Below are 18693 nucleotides of genomic sequence, written 5' to 3'. Positions count from 1 at the left end.
AACAAAAGTCTGACTTCACTGTGAAGCAGGTTATAAACAGTATTTATAATACTTAATTTTTTGTTAGCCGTAGAACTCCAGGCTTTGTAACAAAACCTGAGTAAGAAGTTCTACTTTCACCTAATTTCAGAACATTTTATCTCCTCTCAAATCAGTTAGTCACTAATTTTGAATGTAATTAATAGTCCAACACCTGTGTGTTTTATGGGGAGGGAGTGGTTATTCTGGATTTTTTTGAAAGCACTCTGTAACTGATCTGTTCTTCCTTCATGCAGTACAGCTGTATACATAGAGTCTGTAACCTACCTTAAAAATCAAGATAAAAATACATTCTTTTCTAGGAAAAATGCATATCATTTTCGGTTAATTTACCACAAGGACTAGACTGCATAAATGATTACTTTCTGTCTGGCAAGCTTGTTGTATTTTTTAAACAATTTTCTAATAAGGACTTTTAGTCTGGTACCTACCGTGTTCTCTGCCATAAAGCAGCCTGACAAAACAAAGCAGAAGGAGCTTTCACATATGAAGCCACCTGCACCTTTTCTAGGAGATGTGGGAAAATACTGAGTGAATCTGGGAACATTTTCCACCTTGTGAGCTGACAATGGTCTGGGAATATGATTAGAACATATTAAGGTTCAAGAGAGGGAATGCTGTAAGGACATTGCTCAGCTTCAATCCTCACAGAGCCTCAGTGCTGGCTCTGCTCACTGCAGATGATTGTTTAAATTGCATCCCGTACCTTTAGCATCCGGCATCTGTCTCATAATTTCCTCTCTCTCTGCTTGTTCAGTAGCTGTAGTGACCCTGAATGACCCCTCTCTAGTGAATGTGGTTCTGCTGGCATCAAAGGTGGCAGTCACTCCACACTCCTTCTCTCGCTTCTGCTTTCGCTCCAGGCACGCTGCAAATGCACAGCCCACGGCGTGACTCAACCTTTCCCCCTGCACAAGACAGCATTGCATCACAGTGACTGAACAGAAACACACATGTGCTTCAAGCATCACAAACTGAAACCTGCCTTTACAGAACAAATTAATTCAGGCATTAAAGAAAACGATTGTAATTGTATTTCAGCCTTAAACCTGGCACACAAAGACTCCCAGCTACTAATGCACAAGCCATGTTCAAGAAGGCCACCCAGGAATGAATGGGATTGTTGCACGATCTGTTTAGTTCAACTGCTACTAAGATGCCAGTGCAACAATGTGCCCGCACCTATCCCTTGCCTCTAGATACATCTGTGCACACAGAAACTCTCATGAAGCTATCTTAAGGTGTAGGTGCTAAAGCACAGGTAAGTGCTATTCTTGGAGAAAGTTTACAGAGGGCTCAGGGTGACTCTACTCTTGCACCTGTGAAAGTTAAAAGTACAGTGGCGACTACTCACACCTCTTAATGGTCCTGACCAAGTGCACATGTTAGATTTAGGAGTGCCTAATGAAAAGCACTTCCATTATTCACCAGGTCAAAAGAATCCACTATCCAATAACTGTAAAAAGGAAATTCAAGTCTGAGGAAGTCCAGCAACCCAGCTGATACAGCTGCCACAGTTGAATCAGAGGTGCTATTGCTACCAGTAGCTCAACTCATCTATCATCATCAGTAAGTGAACTGACCTGTTATTCACAGATGAAAACAGAAACGTTCCAGCTCTAATATAAATTTTACTGGGAATTTCTAACTTCATTGTCTAAAGAAAAATGATAAATTATCAAGCACCATTGCTCTGAACATGCAGCTCAGGGGACCTCACACAGCGAATCTGCATGAGGTTTCAAGCACTTCGTACAATATAGGCAGGATTCAACAAACAGCAGAGAGAAGAAAAATCAGGGAGTTAAATAACTTATCTAAGTCTACACAGCAAGAAACTGATTTTAAACCTACTCAAAATATTGTTGTCACTCAGAAGGAAATAGAATGCTAATTTAATTCAGTTTAGCTTCATCTCTTAACATTCAGATGACTTTTCATTCAAGATAACACTCATGTACAAGATACTGCATTCACAACCAGTCTGTATTTACTCACTATGATTTTATCCTGGAAAAAACTGTCATTGCTGTTTCAGTTTTTGGCTGTAAACATTTTCAAATGAGAAAATTTTCTGTCTATTCTTAGAAGAGTAGTTCCCTTCTGTTGGAGATTATCTGAGGCTGACTGCACTCCTTTTACACACAGGCTGAGCAGCATTTCTCTCCATAAGATGGCACGACAGAGGGATGGCAAATATTTCAGATGCAGGGAATTAGAATTAAAAAAATTTACAAGGACTAAGTAATATCTCAGTTGGAGTCACAACATACTACACTATCCCAGGTAGTCACATTTCCTGCCCTTTATTTCTAGCTAAGAGCTGGGAGAGCTGCCCACTGACCATCCTGAACTCACCGTGTCCTTCACAGCCATAAAGCAGTGGCAGATCCAGCGCCTCGTTGTGCCATCTCGGCAGATGTACGAGAACGCCCGGTCAAAGTTCCTGTCTGGTGCGCAGAAAGAAACCTTCTCTATCGTCTGATCAACTATAAGATCCTAGAGGGAAAAAATCCCCCCCAAAATACAAGAAATGTGAGGAAATACGGCACCAAACACTTGAACTCAAGTCATTGTCAGGTGTAACGGCACAAAAATGAGTTATACTAAAAAGGGGATAACCTGATGAGGCTGTAATTATTTGTCATCAGTTGTCATTCAAAATCTGCTCCCAGTACAAAACAAAAAGAAGAGATGACATTCTCCACCATCCATCTTTGGGACCCAGTGAATTCCTATGAGCTCTCTGCTAGACTATGGAGGCACATGTAATTTTATTTTCATAGCAGCTCCATAGTCTTGCAACCAGAAAGTCTTCACTGTCATTAAAACACAATGCTGGAACCTGGGGGAGAGGTCTGCAAGAGTGAAAAGTCTTGCAGCTGCTACACACAGAGCAAAACTCCCCTCCCGGTCAGCTAAGCAGGGATGCTAGAGAAAGCACCAGCAGCACTGGTAGCACCAAATGCTCCCTATTTAGTCCCACAGATGGGAGAAGTGTTTCTAAAAAGGAGACAGTACAGTTAAAGATTATGCCATCCTCATCAAAAATTAGGTTTCTAGTATCTTTTTCCAAATTATTTCATTTGCTTGGTGACTAGTACTTGGCACCTCTGCTGATGTATTCAACCACCAGGAGGCAACAGTTTATTTTCTTTTTAAATCCTATACTTTTAATTACCTCCAGAGTCTGCACAACTTATTAAAAATCAATTTGAAAATATTACATATATGCAGCAACATTTCTAAAAATAATACAAGTATTATTACTTTTACATGAGGCAATCAGTAGACTGAATTCTTTCACATCAGTATGTTTGTATTAGAAAGTGAATTCTTGAGAGGCAGCAACTTTAGCTCTGATGAGCCATACCACTGCAGCAGCCCTGGAGAAGTCTAACCACAAGCAGATATCTCACAGGCAGTTGTGCTCCAGAGGGATATGAATTACATCTGTTTGTCAGTGTTGGCTTGGAGAAATCATCTTTTAGGTTGACCAAAGTGTCAATTAATATGAACATAAAACAAACTATTTCACACTGACAAGAGTTAAAATTGTCCTCACAGCCATGCCATCTTTTAAAATTTCTAGTGCACTTGTAAGTTAAAGCTCTTATTTCTAATTGCCTACATCTATACAATACCAAGAATCATTTGCTCTTACTTGGACACGTGTCTTGGTGGTACACCACGTGCTAATTCATAATAAAAATTGTAATTTGACAATAAAAATGTAAAACAATCTAGAATCATGCCACAAATATATTAGTTTTCCACTTCAGACCAATATTTTTGATATTAAAGATTATTATATTTGATATATGCAGTTACTATTTAGTTTGGGTCTGAAGCTACAATCTCCCTATTTAATTTACTCTCTTCATTGCATTTTTGGAAGCTCTTGTTCATTCAGATCCATTCTAGGATTTGGATGCACTGAAAATTATATTGCTTGAAACATATATGAGAATTTGCTTATGCATTACTATTGCAACCTTTTGCAGTGGTGCAGAAAGAAGTTCAGGGACCCTTCAAGTTCACTGCCAACAGAAGTCATCAGAAAAACCAATGCTTGTTGCAGTAGGTGCAACAAAAAATATTTCAAGCTTGTGCTACACCTGCCACATTTTACAAAATGTGTCTTGAGAGTACTGTGGAAAAAACTGGGAAAAAACTTAGGAGGTGTACATATGTTTACAAAACAAGAAATTATTAAACCAAACTACACACTTCAGTCTTCCTTTCAAATACCAACATTTGCAGTAACAAAGATTGCTGTCCATTTAAAGATATAGCACATACATTATTATAGAGAGATTTAAACTTTTGCCCAGGGAAATCTAACCTTTGTTTTCTCATCTACAACTCGGAGTCCATCCGCTGAAACCCACAGGACTGCTTTGACGGCTTTCTTCCCAGACTTTCAAGAAAAGAAAAAAAAAAAAAGGGGGAAAGAAAAGAAAACAAAACAGTTTTATGCCAACAGCCAATTGCCTCCCGCTTCCCCTCTTCAAGAACTATAACATTAAGTGTAGATGAAGTCCATGGTCAGTAGGGTGCCCAAAGCTCAATCCAAGTTGCAAAACATTAAGAGAACCAAGCCAAAGCCAGTATTTCAGAAACAGCACATCGTGGGGATGGGGAGAGGGCACAGGACAGGTGAGGCAGAAGTAAGGTGTACATCCACTGACAGTAAAGAATTCAAGACTGACCAAGTGGGTGAAGAATTCCACTAGAGTCAGAAGACACTCATTCATAAGGAGTTACACCACAGGTAGCTTCTTCAGCACAAGTTTAAATATAGGAAAATTCTTACCTGATATTTCCACCAGCCCTACCCTCTGCCCCAATAGTCCCATGGCAGAATCATGGCATCACCTTAAACCAGTGTTAAAAGCAACCCAAAATCATGAGTTACGGTGTAGCTTATTAAGCTCATAAGCTTAATGCTAAGATCAATCACCCAAATATGTTTCACTAATTTATTAAGACCTAAATGTCTTATCTTGGGAGAGAGGTATAAAAATAGGATTTCTTAACCCTTGGGTGTGTATCTGGAGAAGCAGTGGTGTGTGGCAGGCGGGCGCAGCGGAGAGTGGTCTGGCTCCTATCCAAAACCTGACTGTGGGAACTTTCAGCTGCTGCAAGCTGAGGCTGAGTAAAAGTGGGAAACACAGGAGGGCTTCAGAAGCCATTTAAACTACAGATTCTTTCCAGGCTGTTTACTTTTCAAGGGAAAGTTACAGAAAACAGTACAAACACAATATTCTTCTGAAGCTAATTCGTTGAAAAGAAAATAGGTCAACGTAATTTTACTGGCTGTTACAGAGAACTACTACTAGAAAACTAATACAGTTTCTTTTAGCCTGTCACTTTAATTCACAATCCCCCTATTTTAGCCAGTTATTAAAATACTCTCTTTATGTGTTTTGAAGCACTGGGTTTACACAGTTTGTGGTTACTAATGGCACCCACCAGAAAATCACTGCAGGGAGTGAAGAAAGCAACAGGGGGGGGGAAAATATGAAAGGGTTTTAGCTAGTGGTTTCAAACTAGAATTGAAACTATTTTATAATTTTTTAATAGTTTATTGCAGATGCGAATACTTTATATTCTTACAGCAAGTAATGGAACAAGAATACCTTCTGGCATAAGCTACTGCATGTTCCAAGTCTGCAATACCAATTTTAACACTGTAAGAATGAAATATCTTGGAGTGAAAACTCTCCAATTATATCACATTGGTTTCATTCTCAGAGAAAGCAGCAAGTGTGAACAAAAAGGTGCTGGCAGAACTTCTGTTTGTTTTTTGGGGAGGAACTATCTGTCCCAATTTCGGAAGCAGCAATGACATCCTGAGCATTTTCAAAAAGCTTGGTAGGAACAGAGAATGGCACTGACTTGCACAGAAGAGCATTTAAAGAAAAAAAGAGAGAAAATAAGCACAGCATGAAAGCAAGCTACAGAGAAGTGCTTGCAGAAGCAAGTTTCTAAATGACCATCCAACTTGTTGGATACCCCAGAGAATGTTTAATTTAGATTCTGGAATGCCTAACAGAAAGAGTGCAATTCATAACAGAAGATACACTTAAATTTACCATCATATGTGTTAGAAAATATTGCAGCATATAAAAGGCACTTCTAATATTTTGTTTTAAGAGGCAGTATCAATACCCACAAAATATAGTCTGTCTTTTCAACGCTCAGCTAGCTTCCACAGCCTGAAAGTCCCTATTAATTCCAAAATAAATGGTCTGTCTCCTCGAACTGTTTTAAAAAGAGTATTGGCTGTTTGTAAGCCATAAGTCTTGAAAATCTTTATTTCAAGCAAATACAAACAATGAAGAGAGGATAATGCCTGCAGGTAACTGCTTTGTTTAGACTGCCATCATTAGATTAAGAGATACACATCTTTCCCCAGCAAACAATAAAAATCTTGTACAGAAACTGTGGACAATTCCTGGAGCTTGTATTGAAGCCGAGTTTAACTGAGCTGGGTACTTCATAAAGCAATGCTGATCTTCAGCAGAGCTACTCCTCACTTGCTATTTTACCAAATGAGGATTTAGAAATAGTTAACACATGAAATTCATGTTTCTCAGAATAAAATGAGAAGGCTGAAGAGCTTCCTACACTCTCTTTTCCCACTGAAACATTAGGTTCCACATGCAAGATAACCAAAGAGTTTTCTTTTTTTCTTAGTGTAGCAAACTCACTTTAATCTCCCAATTCCTTCTTCTATATTTATGGTGGATGCAGTGCTTTGAAAGGGCTTATCCCTAGAGTCTATACCCCAAACCCACTGCTACTACTGCTGGACAATGAATGATTTTTACATTTTCTGAATTCTCAGCTTATCTGTGCCTACCAGTGATGTATGAAGGAACATACTCCTCCAATCCAGTTCCTACTGGACATACAAATCAAAGTACTACTCCATTCCGGGTGGGATATGCCAAGCAAACAGTGATTACAGAGCAGATAGGAGCATTGCACTATTGGCACATACTGGACAAAGATCAGAGCAGCTGCAAGATACTGCATGGGAAGTGAACTCTAACACAGGATCACAGCTTGTGTAACAAATCCTGGGAGGTACAGGCAACTCCAAACAGAACTGTTTAAAGCAAGTGGCCAATATCCACTGGAACAGGACGCTCTGAAATGTTGCTACCAAGGGACTCATCTAGACATCCAGATCTGTAACTTGTCTTTATATTTTACAGCTTTTAGATGACAGCCCTGCCTGAGGAGAGCCACATGTGGCATTGACTCCTGGGAGCCTGATTTGCCAGTGCTGAGTCAGCACTCCTAGAAACGTCCCGGCTCAGCCCTTCTGGGAAGGTCAGTTATCTGCTCCAGCACGGGAGTCATTATCTGCACTCATTTCAGAGTCCTCAGAGGTCTCCAGGAGGACAGGTGGGCACTTATCCTAACACACAACGAGGCTGGAGAACAAAGCAGGTCCATGGCAGGCCAGGCATGACAGAAGCCCCTCTGACAAACTGGCAGTGCCCTAGAGATGGGCATCAACCCAGCAAAAACTAGCTACTTTGATACCTTGCTCTATCCTAAGGTGGAACACAAAGTATTAAGGATGCCAGAACAGAAGTTGCCCAATAACACATTGTTAAAATACTTTACCTTTGTTTCTAGTTTTTCTGCCTATTATATTTTATCCTATCCTGGGACTTGGACACGGCTCTAAGATATATCTGGAGCCTAAGGTATAGATAAAGAAAAATCTTCATTTGAGACTCTGTATAAAACATTGTGTGATGAGACATACACACGCTCCGTGGAGGCAAAACATGACAAAGATCATCAATACTCATTTACAACAGAAAAGTTTGAGTTTTAAAAGGAGCTGCCTAAAAAGGCAGCTTATTCGATAAGCACAAAAGCCTATCCTGGAGCTATCAACAGACATCTCATTTTTATTTAAAATTTTAAAAAAGCATTTTCAATACTAACCACTTGAATATTTCCAGAAACAAATCCATCGTATTTACATTTTACAAGGAGAAAAATATGGACAGGGAAAGTGGCAGACATGTCTAGACTGACTTTCTGAAAGCTGCTGGTGTGTTTTAAATAGCTCGGCAGTTTGGAATATTATATTAATCCCAATGCAAGGCACTTGGGGAGAAATTATAGATGAGACAGCCAAAAGATATTAGAGTTATTAGTATTTCTCAATTATTAATAAGAGAACAGCTGTCCCTTTTTCTGCAGATTTCCCTAGATGTAGGCTCCTGTTGTAGGCCAAAGCTGTAATAAAGGCACTGCCACACTGCTACTGTGGGGATATCTAAACACTATGGATTTAAGTGGTTTCAGTGCTAATTAATGAAATTCACAGGCTGAAGTAGAAGTAGGTCCTTCTTTGTCAAAATATTATAATACAAGAGAAAAGAAATCTAAAATGCTGTGGTGAAGTACCAGACGTCATTAAATATCAACCAAGATGTAATAGGGAAGATGGCATTTTTAATAATTTAAAAAGTCAAAGAAAGATTTTTACCTAAGTGCTATGCAAATACCTTTCATTTTACATCTTTGCTTTCTTATGTACCCTAATCTAAGTTAGTACCAACAAGCAGAGAGAAAACTAACATATCTGATCAGGTTGAGGTGGGAGCTTTGTGTTTGTTTCCAATTTAGCACTTTGGGTTTGGTCTTTCTAGATTCCAGCTCTAGGATTTGATTTGCACACAGGACTGTTCTCATTAATCTGACAGATCTGCCATCTTCTGTATTTTAGCCCCTCACCATCACCACTACACTTAGATATGTGCTCTCCTACATCACAGGAAGACACCAGAACTGGAGAACCAGATGTCCCTGCGTGACATCTATCACTATTTGAGTGAATGGTGATAAAGGATCAGCTGAAAAAACCTTACTTACTCCCCAAGTAAAGCCCAAACTAATTCATGACCAGAGAATAATCTGCTTCAAAAGACTTCAGCATGTATTTGAACATTACAAACCTGTTAATTTCTATTTAAGCAAAGTTTCATTTTATCAAGATACTTCAGAAGTCATTATCTTAGATTAACTTCATATGAAAGCTGGATTAAAAGGTTTTACAGGAATTTTAAACACAGAGGTAGGAAACAGATGAGAGGTAAAAGAGAGTGTGATCTTTCTGCCTTGCAGAAATGTAGGCAGTGGGAACAAAACCACCCAGCCACCAGCGCAGCACATTCTGCATAAGGACAGAGCTGCTTCCCCCTTCTCATCTAAGACATTGTCCTCTTGTGAAAACAAGAGCAATGACAGAAACTGGAGATTGAGCTGACATTAGGAAAACATAGTAAGTGAACGCCTGATCTCATCTTCACATGCCTTTGAATTGGGACTGTGCTCAAAAAAGGAAGGTTTAAGAGATGGCACACTGCTTTCTCCCAGTGCTAACATTTGGGTATCGACTCATGCTGCCAGGCAGCTGGGCATGAGGCACTTATACAGCACAGACCTCAACTGTTCTGTAGGTATTTGCCCAAGTGAGGTAGGTTGGCACAAGTTTAAGGGTTAAGATTTTCATTTTTTTTTCAGGAATGCCAAATCACTTCAGAACACTGGATTTCTGATACAGTCCACAGATATCTAAGTTTCTGTTTCAGATTACTTTTGAAACCACATTCTTTGATCAAAATATTTCCAAGCCTGTTTTAGAAGCAAATATTCTGAAATGGATTAAGGCACTCTCAACACCCTGATTTTATGGCAGTGCTATACCAGGGATGTAACTCCTTATAGTGCAAGCACAAACAAGGCATTAAACTTACTTTTCCAAAGAAGCCTTTGAAGAACTTCCTTTCCTGGAGGAACAGGGGGGACAAGTCGAGCGCTATTACTGTAGGTAGCTAAAATGTCCCAGGGTTTCAAACCAACAAGCACACACAAGAATAGGGTTTGGAGGGAAAGGAAGGGGTTTTAAGAGTTATCCATGAGAAGGTGCGACAGGCAAATGTGAAAATAATCCTATGAAAATGCAGATCAAAGGGCACACACACAATTCTAACAAGCTACTGCCCTGAAATTGGTGGAAAGAAGAAAACCTCAGCCCCAATTTCATGCAAAGTGGTTACTTTATTTTCACTCTCCCTTGTTTAGTCCCTTTTGGTTAGGTTATAAACCAAACTTGGCAGCAGACATGATGGTTAAACAAGTAAAATACTGCACAGGCTCTTGTGAAATGCAAGGTTCTAACTCCAGAATTGCAGGCTAATTTGCTCTGTATTGACCACTCTTCCCTAAAGCTAATGTTCTGTATGTTGTAGAAGCATGTATGGCTGATATAAAGCAGGGGTAAGTACTGCTGCATTTTATTCCATTTTTTTATTGCTCTGGTTTACATGCTACTCTCAAGCTTCACATCTTATGCAGTCTTCTCTGAAAAGCAAGGAACTTCACAGTAACCTTGTGGTAGAACTCAAATACAAATGAGACCTCTTTCTCTAAAGCCTTCCAAGGCTTTATGCAATAGTTATACAAATACTAGTTATTCATTCTACAACTCTGAATTGATAGGTTGAGCAGCCTTTAAAACCAGCTCAGGCAGGCAGAGACAGTTAGGCAAGTGCAAAGATACCAAAGGCTGAACTACAATTTCCTAAATTTCTTCAGGAAAGCAATTATACCGATTGCCCAATTCACGTTAAGAAAAAGCCAGCACACAATTTTAAGCGTATTTGCATGCAGTTTAGTTTACTAGCTTTATTTTGTTACCAGACGGTGGAAAGTAAACTACATGAGAGGACACTTCACCAGGCCTGCTGCTCTGTGAGCACAGCCACATGCTGCTCTGCGTGAGGGAAGCCGGCGTGAAGCACAGAGCTGCTCCTGCTGTCTTTCCAGATTACTTCCCTTGTAAGAAAGCTCTGGTATAGCAGTAATGAGGAGGAGGTGAATTGCAGAAGAGACAGGGAGTGTTTCTGTGACAGCCCTTGACCTCACGTTTACACTGTGCAATTCCAACCTGTTCATCACTGATACTGCTATATTAAAGTATTGCCACAAATACCCTGAGGCAGTGTCTGAAGAATTGATTGATAAACAAGGTTATATTTAACTCAAAGCTATGGTTCTGATGCAAGGCAACAACTGCCAGGAAACACCAAGTTAAGGAGGGAGTGTCCATCTCAGCTTTGCATTTCCTGGCCCTGCTGGTGTGTCCCTCTCTGCCCCATGTCCTTCTGCAGAACGTTTTACCAAGTATCACAGAATCACAGAATCACAGAATTTTCAAGACTGGAAGAGACCTATAAGATCATCTAGTCCAGCCGATGTTCTAACTGTTCAGCTAGATCATGGCAGCAAGTGCCACATCCAGTCTTTTTTTAAATTCTTCAAGGGATGATGCCTCTACCACCTCACTGGGTAAATGATTCCAGTTTCTGACCACTCTTTCTGTGAAGTATTTCCTTCTTACTTCTAACTTACATCTAGCTTGACGCAACTTGAGACTGTGTCCTCTTGTTCTATCCGTTGTCGCCCGGACATACTCACATCAACTCAGACACTGTATAAAGAACATCTCCAAGCTCAGTCAGCTGAAAAGCTTAAGCACTTTTGGAGGCAGGAACAGTTATGTATTTGGACAGGATATGGTGAACACTAGGAGGGGAACTAATGGATTAATCACAATGTAGTGTGCATAATGAGAAGGGGTTGGATGCTGCTGCCAAGTTGAGCGATGACTATTGCATTACACTAAATAACAGCTTTTTAAAGACAGCAAAAGCTAAAGAGATTCACCAGAAGCTACCTCATTTTTAGGTGATGGTTAATTTTGCTCTCAGAAAAAAGCTTGTTAAACAAGATTATTTTTTAAAATAAACTAGACAAGGTTAATGGAAAAGGCATCATGCAAAATGGATTTTAAACAACACTAAGTTAATGTAGTTTAGAGGTAACTAATGCATTTTTTAAAATATTAAATTATGTCTCTTTACCTGCTAAAACAAGAACATATATTAAAACAAATGCATAATTTAAAACAAAAAGTGGCAAGTTAGAAACCAATACTACAAGCTAAAGCTGATTTAAAATCAAAATATGACATGAGAGAGTACACTTTTTTCTTTGATGATGTTCCCACACCTGAGTCAAATACACTTAACAAGGCCCTTAAAGCTGCTTTCCAGTTGGCACTAAATATTTTAAATTCAGTTAAATGGTTCTGAAGAAACCATTTAGAGCTTCATGTCCATCTACAAGAATCTAATCAGATATTAAATGTATACAAAGCTAGCAATGTATCTCTACTAAGGGAACAATGTAAACTACATTGGTAATACTCTACTAAGGAAAAATACAAGTTCTGTTGATAATATAAACCCATGTTAATAATAAACTAATAGCTAAATATGAGGGGGTTTTAATCTATTAATGAGACTGTGATGTCATTTCATCAGACAAAGTTACAGTATTGTTGGTGTGCAGTTTCAGAGCTATAAAACTGTAACAACAGAGTACAGTGTGGATGAGGGATTCTTGAGCTAAAAGTGGCTTCTTGTACTCTATTGTCAATTAAGCAATGTCTGAATAAAATGATCACCATCACTTATTTTCAAGTTCTGCAAGATGCAGCGCTCAAAAACAATTACACCCATTAAAGGAGCAGGTAATAAAAAAATCCCTGAAAAGTTATTTCCCACAATAAAGAGACAAAGATACTTGTTTGCATCTTTCAAAAAGTAAAGCAGTAATTAAACTATTCCTAAAGTCAAGATTAACACTGTTCTATATTCTTCTTAGCAAATCCCACAAAATCTTTTAAAACCCAGTAGTCAGTCCTACAAAGGAAGAGTCTTCAGTTCCCCAAATAAATTGCCAACTTGTTGTACAGCAAGAATTAAGAGGTGAAAATATATCTATTAGAATAAGAAAAGACAGACAGAACTTAATTTTTGGAAGCCACAGGATACAAATATTTCAACAATTCTAATTTTTATTGACTGGATTTATAAAACCTACACCTTACATGCAGAGAATAAAGTTTAAAATAGCCCACATACACTTCAATGTCATTTAACCACATTAAAAGTGAAGTCCAATTTCCCTAAGCCAGTCTTTCAGTTTGAGCACAGCAGCTCAAACTTGTAATTCTCTCAAAACCAAGAGAAAGCCCATCAAAATAACTAAATAATGTGAAAGCGAGGGACTACCAGAAGAACAAACTGTTTAATCATCACATTCCTCACATGCTGAGATATCACCCAGTGTTTGGCTTCTGCTAAATTAAGAGTGTCTTGTACAGAACAGAGCTTCCAGTAATGGTGATGTCCTAAAGAAATGCCCGTGCTTTCAAACCCACATACTGGGGGTGAGGGGCAGGACTTGAATTGCAGGGAGCAGCTCCAAATGGACCTTGCATCTGATAGAGTCTAGCAACTAAAGCACACAAAGTAATTTCAGTAATCTGAATCTTCCTCTTGGGGCACAAAGAGAATTTCACCTTCACTTCTCAACTTCCAACACTGATAAAGCAGATAAATAGCAATTTTAAGATATGCACATTTGTATTTGGTGTACACATAGATATCAAACAGCAGAAGAAATCAAAACTATCTGAAGAAAAATGTTAATTTAAGAAAATGGATAAATTCATGCCATCCACAATTTGGCATAATGACATAACATGAATTAAGGAAATCTAATTATTTACTTTCAGAAAATGCTGACTAACTGTAAAAGTTAAATATCCAAGTCTGATGTTTGAATCAGTAATTCATGTGATCAAAATTCACAGTCCTAGAAATCCAGATTACAGAAGAAACTGGGTGCTATGCTTTTAGTGTGTCTCATTAATTATAATCTTAGCTACACTTAGCTGACTCGTGTAAGATTTTTATAAACTAGAGAACAGCTACTTCACAGCATAGCTCCCCAGGGAAGAGAATGAGAGAAGTAGCACAAAGTAGATACTGCAGTGCTATTTGGTGTGCTAACAGAAAGTATTCTGAGAAAATCATAAAAAATCAGAGACAAAAACGGATGCAATTGATTATGTGGTCAGTACTTGCACTTTTAGGTACGTAAACTAAATCCACAGAACAAAGAAACTCATTTATATTTTGTGTGGCCCTTTTTAATAAAAATCAATCACTAATCACTGCAGACTGAATGGGAACAGATGGGATGCAGCTTGAACAGGTTACTATACATTAGCTGAGAAAGAAAAGAATGAAAAGACTTGATTTTAATCAGAGCATTAAACCAATTCACAAACTTTACAGCACAACAGAAGGCAGAAAAGACAACCTATAATGCTCTGCTGTGTGCTAGAAAGAAGGGAAAAAACAGGTTGAGATGGAAACTGTTTGAGCTCTCAGACTTGATGAGGAAAGGGATGTCCAGTGGCACATATTTTAAGGCACATATTTTAAACCAGTAGAAGGGTTTAATGGACTTGTTTGATGGATTTTGTTGAGCTTCAAGAATACAAGAGTTTCTTCCACTACATGCATACTGAAGAATGTATGTAGATAAAACATACAAGAGAAGTAATGACAAGGACTGCAGTTCTCTATCTCTACTAAAAATTCCATTTTTTCATGTCCTTTCTCCTGTGCTTTTCGATGATGTTAAAGCCTCAGTTCCTTGACAGACTGATCACTGCCTTTCTGGAGTTTGCTATTTCCACAGGATTCTGTGGTATTATTACTGCAGGAAAGAGATGACAAGACCTCTTCAAATGAGCCACAGAAATACAAAGAGCTTTGAACGAGTGCCATTTACAGGAGCAAACGTTCACAGAAGCCAAACTAAGAGCAGCCCACTTCATGACATGTCAGAATTAGACAGCCTTCAGGCCACTTTGAGCAGATGCAAGCCGGATTATTTCATGCATGACTACAATGCTGCAGTGCATTAGAAAAAAAAGCATCCTAAAACAAGTAATATTTTGTATAATAATGGTGAATTAAGTCACTATTAAAGTGGCAGGCAACAGAGGGAAAGAGAGAGAGGGGGAGAAGAAAAGAGAGAGAGGGAGAAGCTGTTAAAAAACAATGGCTGAAGTCCCATGTGGGTACCAACTTAGCCTGAAAGGTCACAGAGAATTTTTACACATTTGTTTTGCAAATAGTTTCTGCAAGTAGAAAGAACAGTTGTAACTCTCCCTCTCATCATCAGATTAGCACGTCCCCCCAAGAGCAGCAGTGCTCTCAAACCGGCCAACTGTTCTCCTAACACGGGTCAAAAGTTCAGTCTTTAGCTGGAGCACAGCTCCAAACAGACCTCTTCCAGTAACACTTACAGCCCCAAAGCCAACGTTCCCATTAAACAAATATACATACAGATTTCAGCCTCTTCACAGCATCTTCACAGATATGCATTCCTCTGGATTCATCCACTTCGACATGGCCCAAGTACTGCAGGAAAGAGTATGGGGAGAAAAGGTTAATAGCAGCTCCTTAAACTCCTGGGAGTTTGATGAATCCAGGATCTGAATTCATCTCAGTACAGCTGATGCAACAGACATTGCAATAGACCAGCACTTTGCCAGCCTTCTTTTAAACCTGGATTTGGGGATTTGACTGTGTATATCTATGGGGGCACCAGCATCAGCAGAAAAGCACAATACAACTAGAAATTTGGAGGAAAAGACAGAATTTCCTTACTCAGGGGAAAATACGTAACTATAAAATTAATAATTAAAATAAAGTATTGAAAACTGTGCTTTCCTGCTTATTCATCATCAGCTTTAGTAATTTTTTTTACTAGCATAGCATGAAAACCTTACATCAATATCAAGACAATGGTGAAAATTAATTTTTTAATAATGATAAATGTATTTATTATTGAAAACCAAATTACACTACACAGTAAGATGACCAAATATTTTTGCATGGTAATATCCAAATATGAGAAATTTGCCCAGCCCTTTTTCAAAACTGTAAACCAAAACTGTTTCCCTTCATTTCAACAACAGGTTGTTATGTGGACACTGAGACATTCATCGCTCTTACAAAGAGGGGTTAAAAAAATAAATCTGTTTTCCACAGATTCATCTTACCAAGCTCTACTTAAACCCCTTAGCAACACAATAGTGAATAGAAACGTCAAGCTTCAAAGCCTTTGAATTTATAACCTAGAATAATATTAGTCTATAGAGAAACCAGTTGCAAGAAATATATGTCAAAAATGTAGTGTTCAGGGTACCATGGATAATTTGACACTCAAACTTTTAGCTTTAATTTTTCCAAATTCTCTGCTTTATCCAATCATAGGGTTTTTTTTTTTTTAGTGAAAGGAAGTGTTCTCTCAGAAAAATCCATATCCTTATTCAAAGTACTTAACTCTTGAATAAAATCAGAGAAACTATGAAAATCTTTCTGAAGTTTTGTAGTGAGAGCTATAGGTGAAAGAAACTTACCCTAATTTACTTGCCATTGTAAGAGTTGTATGCAATTTAGCGTTTAGATTCTAGGCTAGCTAGAGAGCGAATAAGTGGTTTTAAAATATGATACAAGAATCAATGCTTGTGTCACTTAATGCAGTAGTAAACACAAGTTTAATAACCTTTTAAGAAGTTGCACTTTATAACAGACTATTCTGTCATGAGTTATTTGAGATCTCCTAGATTTTCTTTCATTAATTAGGATACTAGACTTGGACAAAAAACCATTTCCCTCACAGTACCATACTGAAGCACCCTCAGATTCAGAGATTCAACTATATGGAAAAAATCAAGATTGTTTCAAAGACTTAATAGAAACTGGAAAGTTGAGGTTTTTTCATGCAAGGCAAGATGCTCCATAAGAGGAAGCTCTATATATCATTAAACTGCTGAAAGATTTACAATATCTTAAGTGACAGAGAGCTTTAGCATTAAATCTCACTATGTGGCATTTTTTTAAGCAGAGTTAAATGTGGATTGAACAATTTGGGAAGAATTTCATTTAAATCAGCCCTCACAGCTGGAGAATAGCTTGAAAAATAAATTGCACTGAAATTAGAAGGTAAATAAAAGATCTGACTCTTTAGAGCTTTTTCAAAATGAGCTCTGTGAGGCTGAAGCCTTATAATTGAATGCTGGAGCTGCCAAAACAGCAACTGTACTCCCTCAGTTGAGCTTGCTGAACACTTGCGCAAGATCTTCATTTCTCCAGAGCACGAAGCAGAACATTTTAATCCTAAAAATACACAAACAGTAACAACTCAAGATGCAATTACTGTGTGTCTGGAAGTACATATGTACATCATCAGCTACTCGGTTGTGCCATGACTTCTCTGGGAGAAGTTCCAGATGCAGAAATTCTGTTATACATTTGTCATGAGAAAGTTCTGAGTTTAGCAACTTCTCTTTAAGAAGAGAGTGATATAGACAGAAGCAAGTCTGAGGTCTGTACTGGACAGAAAAAAAAATATGTGTAAGGAACAAACCATCTAGTTTGCATGACCATTTGTATCATCCATATAGAGGGTAACTTTCAGATATCTCATTTACTTCAGTGTAGCCAGAATGTTTCCAACTGAAGATTCAAACCATTCAGCCCCTGTACTTGGCAACCTGCCTTTTGCTTGGAAAAGGGAGAAATGGAACAGGGTAAATATTGCCTCATGTCACACTGCAAAACAGACAACCATTCTCCCCTGTGTTGCCAAACCTCTATTCAAGTCCCATGTTCCAACTTCCAACAATCAGTCATGCCACTGCTGCTGGAGACAGCAAGTTTAGCTGCAGTTTTCAATACTGCTTCCACTCCTGTGAATGGAGACATTATTACACATATCAAGTGCATCTATCCACACCAAAGGGGTATAATCCACAGACCTCATTGAGCATCAATCAATTCTGAATTTTAAAATAAATTACACTCTCACACAATACTTCTTTATGATATAAAGGACAAAAGGTACTTTGTTTGCATTTAAATGTTACACTTCTAGCTCTTCATACAAGGAGGAAAAAAACCTTGTTCTTGCCATTGCAGAAGTCAGTTCTGCAGAAGCCAAAAGCTCAACATTAGCACTAGTGCTGAACATCTTACAGCAATTTCAAAATTCTTCTTGCTTTGGTTTCTAACTTTTCTGGGATGGAGTGGTGGTGTGTTAATTGCTTACACGTGCCAATATACTTTTCTTTCCTGTAAAAATAAATTTTAATTCTATAACCAGAACACTGTGGTCCTCTTCATAGCCAAATGCCCCTTAAGCAGCAGGTCCCCTTCCAAGTCTTCAAGCTTCTTTCATCAGTCTAAGAGTAGATATACACAGCTGCTGTATTTTACCAGTGCTGCAATATTTATCTGGTTTTTAATGGACTGTAATTGAAGACAAAAATATTTCCTCAAGAAGACTGGCAAGAGACTGTCAAAACTGAAACCTCTTCTAAAGTTTCTATTTTAAACAGAAGTGCTAAATTGTAAATCTATCTCAACGTAGCCTTAAATTTGAAATATTAGCTCAACTTACTAATGCAGCAGCATTTTATGAGTGACATTTCAAAATTTAATAAAGGAAATGCAGCTACTAGTTAGAGCCAGAAATGAAAGTTAAATACCAGAATTCAGGACTATCAGAAAAATAAACTATTGTTAAACTCTGTTGTTGCATCACTAGAAAAGGATTACATGGAAACCACTTTAAAGCAGATACACAAATCCCACACTTCTATATACAACCTTTCAGGATATT

At 38.3% G+C, this 18693-nt stretch overlaps 1 protein-coding gene across 9 annotated transcripts in view; it reads right to left on the bottom strand.

The window, feature by feature from the left end:
* Positions 1–18693, bottom strand: part of NUMB (NUMB endocytic adaptor protein) — a 92747-nt gene that overhangs the window by 7724 nt on the left and 66330 nt on the right. For 4 of the 9 annotated variants that reach the window (XM_059474763.1, XM_059474768.1, XM_059474764.1 and 1 more), the window contains exons 3-6: positions 15351–15425; positions 4385–4459; positions 2398–2538; positions 746–947 (exon numbers count right to left, since the gene is read on the bottom strand). In XM_059474763.1, the coding sequence (XP_059330746.1) occupies positions 746–947; positions 2398–2538; positions 4385–4459; positions 15351–15425 (493 nt within the window). Of the gene's footprint in view, positions 1–745; positions 948–2397; positions 2539–4384; positions 4460–9833; positions 9912–15350; positions 15426–18693 lie in introns of all 9 variants that reach the window. The other 5 variants (XM_059474765.1, XM_059474771.1, XM_059474766.1 and 2 more) reach the window with 2 other exon arrangements.

The sequence above is a fragment of the Ammospiza nelsoni genome, chromosome 6, assembly GCF_027579445.1.
Source record: "Ammospiza nelsoni isolate bAmmNel1 chromosome 6, bAmmNel1.pri, whole genome shotgun sequence".
NCBI classification, from domain to species: domain Eukaryota; kingdom Metazoa; phylum Chordata; class Aves; order Passeriformes; family Passerellidae; genus Ammospiza; species Ammospiza nelsoni.
The sequence above is the reverse complement of the archived record's forward strand: the minus strand, read 5'-3'. Positions and strand labels throughout refer to the sequence as shown.